The sequence below is a fragment of the Lates calcarifer genome, linkage group LG24, assembly GCF_001640805.2.
Source record: "Lates calcarifer isolate ASB-BC8 linkage group LG24, TLL_Latcal_v3, whole genome shotgun sequence".
Classification (NCBI taxonomy): Eukaryota; Metazoa; Chordata; class Actinopteri; family Centropomidae; genus Lates; species Lates calcarifer.
In genome coordinates, this window is record NC_066856.1 from 2,462,342 (window position 1) to 2,474,904 (window position 12,563).

The following is a 12,563-nucleotide window of genomic DNA, read 5'->3' on the forward strand; positions in this document are numbered from 1 at the left end:
GTCAAGAAATAAAATAGTTAACAAACTTCCATCCTAGTGTGACAGCACTCTTAAGAATGAGGACAAAGATTATTCAAAACTTTTTAAATGGAAGTTTGTGTCCAGACACCTGTGAAAGAAGAAACTCCAAAAAAGTTCATGCTTTTCAGCACATGATCAGAGCTTCATTGCTTCAAGTGCTGTTGCAATTGCTGAGAAGTTACTTGCATATTTCATCATTCTCAAAACCTTACTGTGAGGTCAAGTTGTGCGACTGCTATGATTAACTCAAACTTTTAACCACTGTTGAGACCTTTCACCAACTCTATCTACAACTGCAAGAAACTCTGGAATCCTAAGCTGTGCTTTCACTGAAAGAACCATTTTCCGCTGTCAAAATGTAAAGCAAAAAGCAGCTAAATCTGTGTGAAATCTAACCTAGTGGTGTCTGTTGGCAGCATAGAGTGACTGTAGTAATGATTTACTGATGTTTAAGTGCTACACATAGCACCTTTAACCTCTCAGCCTCCCTGTGACTCTCATATAATTCCCAACCAACCACCACTCTCCGAGTATTATTTTGGGAGATATTACCATTATCAACGTTATCAGTGAAACTTAAGAAAAGCCTCCCTGCTCACTGCGCCATCATGTTTCCCAATTATTTGTGCTGTTCAAACCAGGGGTTCTTCACACACCTTATCTAGAGAAAGTTAGATTTTCTAAACCCCTGCTTCCCTCTCATGCCTCAAATCTCTATGAAAACCTCATGTGCTTTCATAGTACTGCGTGACTGATCAGAGTGATGCATATCCAAAACACAGAGTCTGCACATCACACTACCATCTGTTTCTAAGGATTCTCTATCCACTGTTTCTAAAGCAGTCCTAATAAAAGTTCTTCCTGTGGAGCCTCACAGTGCTGAGCTTGAGTTCTTTTCTTCTGTTTTTGTCTTCGTCGCTCTGCTCTGTGTTATGGAAAGAACGCTTCTCTGATATGGTTTGACTTTTTGCATGTAAAATACTCTGACCTCATATATGCTGTTGTGTGTGTGTGTGTGTGTGTGTGTGTGTGTGTGCATCTGAGCAGAAATAGATTTGTATGTGTGTGCGCTGTTTAAAGATTAGCATATGTACTCAGTGGCAGCTTCCAGCAAGCAGCTTTTAACCAGAAATGTCTCAGTTCATTCAACGACACATTTAAGCCAGGCCTCACACCAGTGCCCATATCACTCCTCCCGCAGCACTCCTCTCATCTCACACACCAAATAACTCTCTGTTTTTCTCAATAAATCATCAAAGGGTCCAGAAAAAGTTGGGGAGTCTGGTGGAAGTTTGCATCTGTCATCTTTTTTCTGAAAAGAGCAGCTAGTGTGAGGATGTTTTTGTTCAGAGCAGAGGAAGAAGTTGTTGTTGCGGCTGAAATGTTTGCGATATGGATTTTGTGTACGTGCTGTCTGGAAACTGCAGTGGAATGAGCTCCATGCTTTAGATGCTGTTTGACCTGCCAGAAACTGAAATTCATTCACTCGCTCATCAGTCTCCAGTTTCCGCTCACATATCGACTGTGACAATTAAATCTGTTAGAATTTAGAATTAGCTTGTTTGGAGAAAGAAGAAGCCAACTCTTTGTTCCATTATGTGATCCTGAAAGGACATGGTTGACCACAGTGGATGAATATATTTTAGTGGTTGATATAGGCTGTTAATCTTTGCATGTAATGCTTTTGTCTCCGTATCACTGTTGAAGTGAAGTCTTAAATGACATGTACAGGTTCTGAGGTCCTCATATTGTTTCTCCATAGTTGTCGCAGCCCTGATATGTAGTTACATTTTGTGAGGAGGCACACATCAGCTGTAGAGTAGTTTCTGAATCTATGCATTTAACCACCACAGGTACAGTGTAACTACTTAACTCAGAAGTATAAAGTAAGTTAAAGGGTCAACCTGCCTAAGACAGACAGTAACACCCTGGTCATAATCATGACAAGTGCAAGTGTAAACATATTACAGCTCAAAGCCAATACACAAAGTCTTTTATTGTAGCTACTGATGGACATGTTGTGCTAGCTGTGTTCAGTTTGCTACCTTTCATCATTTACCTGCAGAATGTTTTTCGTATTTTGGTGCAAAAGCCTCTTCAGCTGCATTTAGACTACAATGGGACACTATATAGCACATTTGGAAGCCATATTAATAAAATTGTTTAGGGTGGCTGAGTCGCTTTTTAAAGCACAGGGAGGCAGCTTTCATAGCAGCTTTTACAGACTGACACCCCTGATGTTGACTAAAGTAATAACCCACACTGAAGCTACTTTTCAGGGGTGAGAAGAGGTTTAGGTAGGGAGAAGTCTTTATTTATCTCAGCAGTGGCAGCTTTTTGATATTTTCTGTGCAAGTCAAAATTTGTTTGGCCAGCCAAACTGAATCCTAAAATGTAACCAGCCTGGTAGCTTTGGTCTGGCCTTTATCTTCTACAAATCCTGGCTCATGACATTTTCAGAGAGGTGTTTTTAATCATGACCGACTTGGTCACATATCAGGCTGAGTAAGATTTATGGCCCCTTTTCTCCAGGAGCCTGTACCTCTGTACCACTTATAATGGAGAAACACACAAAGTGCTGTTTACATGGAAGGTGCTGCTGTGGACCTGTTTCTAGGCTGGCCAAGGGTTGTTTGGTTTGCTGATTAGAAGCTCCCTGGAGGCCTGGGTGTGGAAGGGAGTCTCCATGAGTCTGGTCTAAGTCAGGATAGAGTGGGGTGTTGTAATGGGGCTCCCAGTCCCATTTTATTGAACACAATTTGTATTAAATTATTTTATTTTTCTGGGAATAGCATGTTAGGTAGAGATGAATATGCTATTATTGCTGTGGAAGGAAAGTAAATGAAAAAAAAAAAGAAATATGTATCAATATACGAAGCCGAAGTTTAATCTGCTGAGTGAAGTTGGCAAACCAACGTACGTTTCCAAGACCTTTCCAAGAAAATGTTAACTAAGTGTTTAACAGTATAAGCATGAACACCAGCTATGTGCTTATATGAGCATGCATGCCAACATACATACATGCATACACTAGTTGTGTATGTGTTATTCTCTGGAGTCTCAGTCTGAGTTGAGCCTTGACCTAGATGAGTCAGGTTTGATTTGGGGAGTGAACCCCCCCCCCCGGAGATCTCAGTTGTCTGGGTAAACGGTGTGCAAAGCACACATACTCACTCATACACACGCACCTACACATTGGCGTTTTTGCTTCTTTGTTTTTGAAGTGTCTAGGTGTCTGCTGCTGGAGGCCTCATCTCCGAGGGCCTGAGGAAAGTTAAAATCCTCTGCTCTTCCTCTCTAGTAAATAGTCCGTATTGTCTTTCTGTCAGGAGAAAAGAATCTGTCTCTGTCTCTCTATTTTTTGTTCAAAATGAAAACAGGATGGTTGACTCAGCAACCCTGTGGGAATCCAGCTCTCTCCTGCCTTAGTCTTTGACACAGGGACTGTGACAGGACATCATACCAACACCAAAACTAACTGAATGTGTGTCATTGAAGACGGGACTAATTCTGAACTGAGTTATGACTTTCTGGATACATGGTAACATACCTATTGAAGGGAAAAACAAAGGGAATGACGCAGACCACCAGTTTCTTTCCTTTAGAAGCTACACAACTAGTCAACTGATATTTTAAGCTAAAAGCCACTGCTGTATGAAGAACTTTGCCATAGAACCTGTAAACAGAATGGAGGACAAAGTCAGGTCAAGTATTTTTTTTTGTGTATGACCCAGCTGAATGGTGCAAAGAGAAAGTTTTATCATGCCTTGCCAAAACAAGTGTATTGATTTATTTTGTCTCTAAGCTTTTGATCTAGATTGAAAGTGAAATAAAAGAGAAGCTAGTTGAGACTCCCTGTCCTGTTACCATGTTTTGGTCACAAGCAGCTACAAAATGCTAACATATTTCACAAAGAACATACACATAGAGAAGCAGACATGCACATGTACACACAATGTATAGACACTAGGGTACTTAGCTCTAAAGCCAAGTAGGGTTTGTGTTTTCATAACTGCCCCTTTGCTTTAAAGTGTTCTTCCATCCATCCATCTGTTGGATTTCATCTTCCACTCTTCGTAAAGGTCAACATTTGATGTTTGTCTCATCTCTCTTTTTGACATGACATCAGATTAGAGTTTGCTAAACACTTCACAGGAGCACTCTGAGTGGTACTCTCAACCTTATTTAGCCTTCAGTTGACCAGCAGCCTATTTAAGTCTAATACATATTTCATCTCTTTCTCCACACTCCTGGTTCCCACCACTCCAGAACTGTCTTGCTCCCCCCCAGAATGGAACCTTTTGTCCCCCTGTGGATGATTCAGGTCAGGGTGTATTCAGTGGAAATCCCCTTCACCACACACAAGGGACATCAATATGTAGGCAGTGGTTGGAGAGAGAGTTAAAATGGCTCAGTGCCATAATTTATTCAGACATTGAACTGGCCCGGGCTTGAAGTATTCAAAGTAGCCCAGAAAAAAATAGCTTTTAGACATTTCATGAAGCCGTGGTTGCATGGCATTTATATTTAAATCAGTTTGATGTGAAAGCAAAGACTCAGAGTATGCCAGAGCCAGAAGGCCACAAGAGAAAATACCCAATTCACCCACCAGACAGCCTTCATCCCTGGTCGGCTAATAGTGCCTGTTTGCTTACTGTATACACACATTTGTGTTCAAATTCTGCTGAAGACCTGACTTCATTTTCTCCATAACCTTTAACCCACATCTTACTGTACAGGAAAATTCCACCCATGGATGCATTATAGTATGTTATTATCTGTAATGCTCAGTGCACTGCAGATGTTATGGTGTAATTGTATGAGTGTACCTAGTTTTCCTAATGCCACCTCTCATATTCTGAATAAAGGGTAAATCCACACAGAGACACTGAGGAAAACAAATGGCTGTTGTTCTGCTCTTTATGGGTCAAACTCCCAAGAATGTTCTTCTGGTCACACCCTAATCAGTGATGTAAAAGAAGGTGTATTTCTTTTGACAGCTGATGACAAACTGCTGCAACATCATCTTGACAGTTTGAATCCACAAAACTGCAGTTATGAACCCTGTGTGGTTTTGTTTTTATTCAACAGATAAAATTTTCTCTTTTTTGACATACTGGCAATGTCATATGCTCAGGTGTCAGGTATATCAGTGATATTGGAGCAAATGGTGTTCCAGGCAACAAAAAAGTACCCCAAGTCATGAAAACCCTGAATCTGACGAGAGGGAACGGACGTATCTTCTTTTACAGTGGATTTCTACTTGTATGATTGAACATCAGAACAAAAATGGCAGACCAATAAAAAAGCTCATTCTCTTATTCTGAAGGCATGACACTAAAACCTGATGTGTTTTTTAATGGTTTTAAAAGTGTTATCATGTGAATTTGAAAGCAGCCTGAATTTCTACGTCTCTTGGTTTGATTACTCAGGATTCAAGTAAGACAGCACATGTTAAGTAACCTCTAATGTCATCTGCACTTGAATGCTGGGATGTTATTTTGACTGCCCAAAAGCCAATTCTTAACTATATTCACTTGTTGCCTTGGAGACAGAGAACATAAAACCTGTCTCACCCAAATCATTATAATCTGCCCACAGTATGTCAGTTTAACAAAACAAACTAACTCTGAAGTAGTTTCTTGTGTAACTGATGAGTTAATTTTATACCCCTATGTGGTTATTAAGTCATTGTAAGACCAGAAAAAACGTGAACACAACACTCACACTAATACAAAGTATATCCTTAGTGTGTCCTCTCCATAGCCTTATCAGTATGCTGAGGCATTAGCTCCACTACCCTGAGTTGGCAGCCAGTCAGGACGAAAGGCCACTCCCTCTTCTCCAGGTATACTACATACCCTATTTCTGCACTTCATGCCATTTCAGTGATTGGAAACTTCCACAGCTAATACATTAGAGCTGACCCCCATCTCTGTCACCACTAAGTTGGAAGTTGATTTTGCTGCATTATTTGAGCCACATGAGGAAAATGTGGGGAAGTGAAGTGAGGTGGATGTACTTTTAAAAAATGTGAATGTTTTTGTGGTGTGGCATATTGACACCATATAACAACCTAATAATAATATGACTTAAAAATGAATAAAATGCTCCTCTGGACTCCCTCACATTGTCTTGTTCATCACAGTAGCTTTCTCATTTCTAACATCAGTCAGTAAAACATATATAATAAGCATGTCACTTTACATCATCTCATGGGGGGAATGTACTTTTTCATTATACCATCATTTAAATCTACCAGGGACAGCAGAACAACAAAGAAGCATCAGGAAGATCTGAAAGGCCTCTAAAAGAATAGTGCTGTCTGAGTGGGTTCCCTCTAACACCATCTCATTCATAAAGAGGAATAGGGTCTTGTCAGGGATAAATGATAGTGTCTCCTAATGTTTTTGTCCGACAAGCACTTGGCTTGAGATGGGCGTTATTTAAAATGGACCTGACAATATGTGACATTTATCTTTTCTCAGCCAACATCAGGAAGCCTTTCTGTTCCAGACTGGACCAAAACACTGTTTTCTGGACTGTCAGTGGTGTTTACTTTGGAATTTTACACTGGAAAGACATTTTTACCTAAAAAATTATTTGGTGGAAATTATGCCATCTATATGCCACAATCATGTTCCATTTCAAATCTGTAACACATAAAAAAAGTGTTGCAGGAGATGCTAAGATACATCATCGTTTAAACATTTGCTGATTGGTTTAAGACATACAGTGTCTAGTTCAGTTTAGTTTATTGTTATTGGCTTTTTTCTGTGCAGCACTAGAACTGAAGACAGTGTTTGGATGAACACTAAAATGTTCACACTTTTACAAGAGATCACTAAACTCATCTATAGCTGGTTGACATTCTGGACAAGTCATTTACTGGTTTTATTTTCATTACTGGCTGACAGCAGTGCTTTTGAAGCAAGGTCCACCACATCTGCTCACAGTTTGTTCCTTCCTATGTCAAACTGTTTGCAGGTCCTTTGGCCATAAAAATAGCAAACATCAGTAGCTGTGCCTGGACTGTAGACCCAGAATCAAACTGAGTAACCTTCAGTACTCAGGCTTTCTAAGATTATGTGATCTCTAAGATAAATTACTTTAATATTGACTGTGTGTATATGGACAATGCTTTTATCCATAGTGATTCATTCAAGCTAATATATTTCTCCTCCAAACAAGGTGAGTGTGAAAGATAAATAAAGGACAAAGCAATACGAGGTAATAGCCGCGGGAGAGTCTGACCTCTCCCTGCGGTGAATTGTAGTGTGTGTACATCTCTATGACCCTGCGCCCTGGCCATAATCCCTCACTACAGGGGCTGGATTAGGGCCTCGTTTTATTAGCCACCACCATCCCACCACCCCCCAGTGGTCTCGCTCCCTCTTCAGCCTGGATCGATGGCTGGCCTGGTCTGAAGTGGCAGCTCTGGTTATTAAACGTGGGACCAACCAAACCCTTTGGACTGCCGGGATAATCCCATCCCAAATTAAGTAGAGGAATATTGGTCAGGGAGAATGGGGAGTGGAGAGAATCTTCATATTGTGACCTTCTAAACAGTGAACACACAAACAAGCACACACTCGTTAACAACTCTCTTATTTATCATATGTTAATCTGTAGGGATTTGTACCGGTGATGGATCAGCATGTTATTAAACAGAGGACCTCACTGAATGGGAATCCTTTCAACGTTAAGATGCCAGTGGCATTGTAAAACAGTCAGACATTATTAGTTGATGTGTGAGCATAGACCTGAAGTGCAAAGAGGGTCAGAGGACATGTTTTCTCCTTCACACAAAGTAAATCCTTTATAAAACTCACTCATGCGTTTCTGTGAGATTTTGTAATTTTAAAGGGAAAGCATGATCAGCAATCGTAAGATTATCTGATGAAACTGGAAAGCAGAACTGCCTAATCTAGTATTTTATAAATTTCAAATTAAATGATATCTTCGAGATTGTATCATGCGGTGTATCAACACTTAACATAATCCTGCGTCTCTTACAGAAATAGCCCCCAGGCTCTCCCAACCTTTTGTTATCTGCAGCATTTTAATTTAATTCAGTTATTTTATCTGAATTTTAGATAAGCATATTTTCAAATAATACAAATTAATGATTAGTCCATAACAATGGACATCTTAGTCTGTTAGCATCTGGAAGCAATCATGTTGCATAAAGCAAGATCGATGTTGTCATGGTTTCCAAAGACCCAGATAAACGTCCAGTAAGAGCTGAGCCTTGAGATATTCTGGGAAATTCACCAAGGCTTTTAATCCACAATAAATATCTTGTGTAACCTCCTGTCCACACACACACACATACACCAAAAACAAAACTTAAGACTTAATATAGTATAATATAAAATGATAATAAAAAGGCTCATTTTAATGGGAAAAATACAGATAAATGGAGGTTTGATTCAGGGATTCACATTTATCTTTGAGCTTTTTAAAAACTTTTTAAACTAATTTCTTGGTTTTCTTCTGATATTTTCTCCATCTTGGAGGATATCACTCTCTCCCTGTCATCCTATATTTGTGTGAGTGTGTCATCTCTAAGCCGGTCATGTAGGGTAATTCCGGATGTTAATTACCCCCGCTGTCTGAGGTGAACGTCATTAGAGCCCTGAACTGGACGTGAACTGGACGTGAACCAGCCGTCACAGAGAGGGGGCAAAGTCTATTAAATGCCATTATTGAATCCTCAACCTAATTTAAGAGTAAAAGTACAGCGACTGGCTGTCTGGCTGCTAGCTGTGGTTTCCTTGCTAGATTCCCAACCTCCTTGAAACCTACAGACAATGGCCAAAATAAATGAAACACATTTGTAACAGAGGAATACAAAATATATTAAAAGCTGCTGGTGTGTTATGTCAGCATGGTCTGTGTCAGCAGAGCAGTCAAAATAGAAACCTAGTTCCCTCACGAGAAATTTAATTTTATTAACTCAAGTTACTTAGAAAAGGTAGTGAGGTAGTGACGACACTCTATAACAGGCCAGTGTTGCAAATGTTTCTGTATTGGCATCAGCCCATGCTGGAAGTTTTGGAGGTGAGACTGAAACCTTTGAAACTCAGCACTAAAGTTGGCAACATTGAGAGGGGTTTTATAACATACAGCTTAAACTTAATGACTAGTAGTAATTAGCATTTATGCTTAATGTCACATGTGGTTTAATCACCATTAAACTATTGTCAAAGTAATGAAACAAGTCAGCATCACTGACCAAAAGACATCATTGCAAGGCTCTGTGGTGCAAACAGCTATCTTGCCCTGTGGATTGCTGTTCAGTGCACAGCCATGTCACCAGACAAGCCAATATCAGATGATATTGGAAACTGTACATTATGTGACAAAAAAATTTACACCCAGTGTGAATGTTTTTAATTTTTTTCTTTTGAATGATCTAGGTTAGGGAATGAATTTGGCTATGGCAAGTAAATGATGAATAATGAATTAGGGTTAGATAACTGAAACACAAAGTTAAAGTAAGTGATGATTTGAGTTAATAAAATGGCAAATGTCATTACACTTTTTTTCACAGCAGACATTTCTGCATGTGATAGCAGGAAAAGCACAGGTCTAACTGATAATATTGAAATGACTGCATTCCCTTGAGGTGGGCTAGTGTCCTATAGGCTACTCTATAAAGGGCTACATACTTGGCTGCTGTACCCGAGGCCACATATATATACAAAACAACCATATACAATCACCTTCACTGAATGTCGAAGCCCTATAAACCCTAAACTATGTAGACTGCTACAAGTCATGGTTTATGTGTATAGCCCTTACTGGCAGTCATAGTTCAAAACTAAGCCTTGAAAATCACAGACTACCGGCGAGCGAGGAACCAGTGCAACTCTCATTGAGTGACAGTAGAATAAGCTTCAATGCCCACACATATCAACAACCTTACAAGCAAAAGGGCAGTGGGAGAATGACCACAGAATTATCAGGTAGGAGAGGAGTAAAGAGTGAAAGTAGCAGTGCAAAATGTTGAAGTGAAAAAGTAAGGAAGGAGAGGGGTAGACTGAATGTTTTGTGATGTGAACATGATGTGATCATAGGTGAAGGACATGAAGGACATGGGAGAAGGAATGTGGGTTACTGGGGTTAAGAGAGAAGCATCTTGAAAAGATTGGTGTTTGACAAAATATTGAAAGGAAGGCTGTGATTTTTCTGTCTGAAACATACAGGTACTGACAAACACATGTTGATCTCACGTTTATTATTGGGATTCAGTTGCATAATTATACCGTCTTCATTCCTAGCTACTCTGCAGGTGGTCACAAGAAACACTTACAGTAGCATTCAGAGCTCCCCAATCTCGTCACAGCATTAAATACACACGAATTGCGGCACAGTGTAAGCCATGATTAAAATGCATCGCTTCCATCACTAAGACATGTCTCTGGTGTATCAGATGGAAGCTTAGCACCGGCATATGCTCGCTGCAATGATCTGCCGATGGATGACAGGTGGTTATCCAACTATTTGCATAATTATGGGTGTAACGTGCAGACTGCTAGAATGTCATAAACAAATCCATATGGCCTTTTGGGAAAATCCAGATGATTCACACCACAGCTCATGGATATACTTACCACCTTCCCTGTGTAACAGGCATCAGCAGGATTTCTCACTGAATGTTTTAACTGAGTGTGAAGTGAGGAGCAACTTCATTCCCTGTACTTGTTTTGGCAGCTCTGATCAAATGTGGGAACTTTATATTGAGTTTTTGTTGCAGATCGCTTAGTGTGGCAGCTGTAACATGGGCCATTGTTTCCTGTGCAGTTTTCTCGTAGATATTTGATGGCTGGGGTAATTTGGTCCTAAGACCCAGTTTCATTCTTTGTTACTTTCCAGAATCAGCTTCAGTTGGTAGTGTGGTTTGTAAAAATGACCCTTATCTTGAGAGGCGGTCATGATATGTGCAATTTTTCTGCAATTACAGTTGTTATTTTTAGAGTGGCCAGGCTGAGTAAAGGCTTAGATAATCATTCACATACATACTTTTTTCTTATATTTACATTTTTATAGCTGGTCTAGGTAATTTTCTAGCTAAAAGTGAACTGACAGTATATTTCTTTCACTATAGCGGGACTGAAGCCAAGCCTAACCTTCCATAGTTGAGTTGTACAGTGTTTCCTTTTGAGCTCAGTAGACCTTTTTATAAAAACAAAAGTACTTATAATCACCACTCCCCATGTCTCAGCTGGACTGTAGGGGTCCTGTGGCTACCAGAGAGAGCAATGGTCCCTGAAATGTGCATGTTAGAACACTGAGTTGGAAAGTGATCTGCTCAGTAAGTGGATAAAGCAGCAAGTGGTTTGTTGTTGCTGTAACCTTTTTTCCTCTCTCTGTCCTCTATTTTTTTCTCATTCCATCACTCTCCTTTTTTCTGTCTTATTCTTTTCTTTCCACCCTCCCTGTATTCTCCTCCACAGACATGCCTCTCCATGTCCGTCCCAGCAGTGATCCCTCCCTGGCTGACCTTCCTCCGGGTGAAGTCCCTGTTGGTCCAGAGGAACCGTCCAGGAAGAACCCAGCTCGCTGGTCCACAACTGCTGGCTTCCAAAAGTACAACCACAAACCAAACACGAGTACTGGTACTGGCAGCCTGGAACGAAAGGTAACATACTAATCTGATCAGGGTGTTAACCTTGACTTGTTACTGCTATCAAGAGAAATACTTAAAAACTACTATGTACTCTGATGTATCATGTGTGTTATAAAGGTTTATGTCAGTCTAATAAGGTGTTAAAACTTCACAGAGCATAAAAAAGATCGACATTGCGTTTATTCGCTATTACTCCTCTGTCAAGCAGTATATACAGATTCTCTTGCATCTTGCCCAGACGTTATTTTCCACAGTGCTGCAGATGTACTGGAGCTGCATCAATGATAATGTCAGAGATATGTGCTCTGAAATTACTAACCTCCAGCAGTCTCTGTTTTTAGCTTCCTTACTGAGCTTTCTTCCCTCATTTTCATTCCTACTCTCCTCTGCACCCCAAATCAAAGAAATAACTGTTAGATATGAAACCTGTGCTGCCCTGCTTGCAGATATCCAGCAGTGGCACAGATAGTCTTTATCTGAAACTAGTTCCTTCTGATAACACCCTTTCTTGTCTTCCAAAAAGACAAGCAGAGATTGTTAAACACTTTCCCTTTGTTCGAAATTCACCTTTTCTGAGGCTTTTTAAGCCTCTGATTATAAATCTTAAAAAAGCATAGCTCAGGTACATCCTCCCCTCGGCTTTCAAAAAAGAAGGGAAGCCAATTACCTTCTCAAAATGGCTGCCCCCATATGGTGCTGACACCTCTACTTCTTGCTCAAAAAGAGATATGTTCCCAATGTTACAGGGAGGTTTAAAAAAAGAGAGATGATTGAGTGCTTGGAACGTGACACGACAACCCTCCACGTGATTAGAGTGTCTGGAAGCATTGTCTGGTAATCCTATTTAAAGACACTTAGGTTTTCAGAGCCCCAACAATGTAACAGCACGCGCCGCAGTGGAGGGCGG

General features: G+C 40.2%; 1 protein-coding gene across 1 annotated transcript in view; it reads left to right on the forward strand.

Annotated features, from left to right (window-relative positions):
- LOC108898296 (partitioning defective 3 homolog) overlaps nt 1-12,563 on the forward strand; it is a 310,889-nt gene that overhangs the window by 113,119 nt on the left and 185,207 nt on the right. Inside the window, exon 4 of the mRNA XM_018698248.2 lies at nt 11,484-11,668. Coding sequence (XP_018553764.1) covers nt 11,484-11,668 — 185 coding nt within the window. The remainder of the gene's footprint in view (nt 1-11,483; nt 11,669-12,563) is intronic.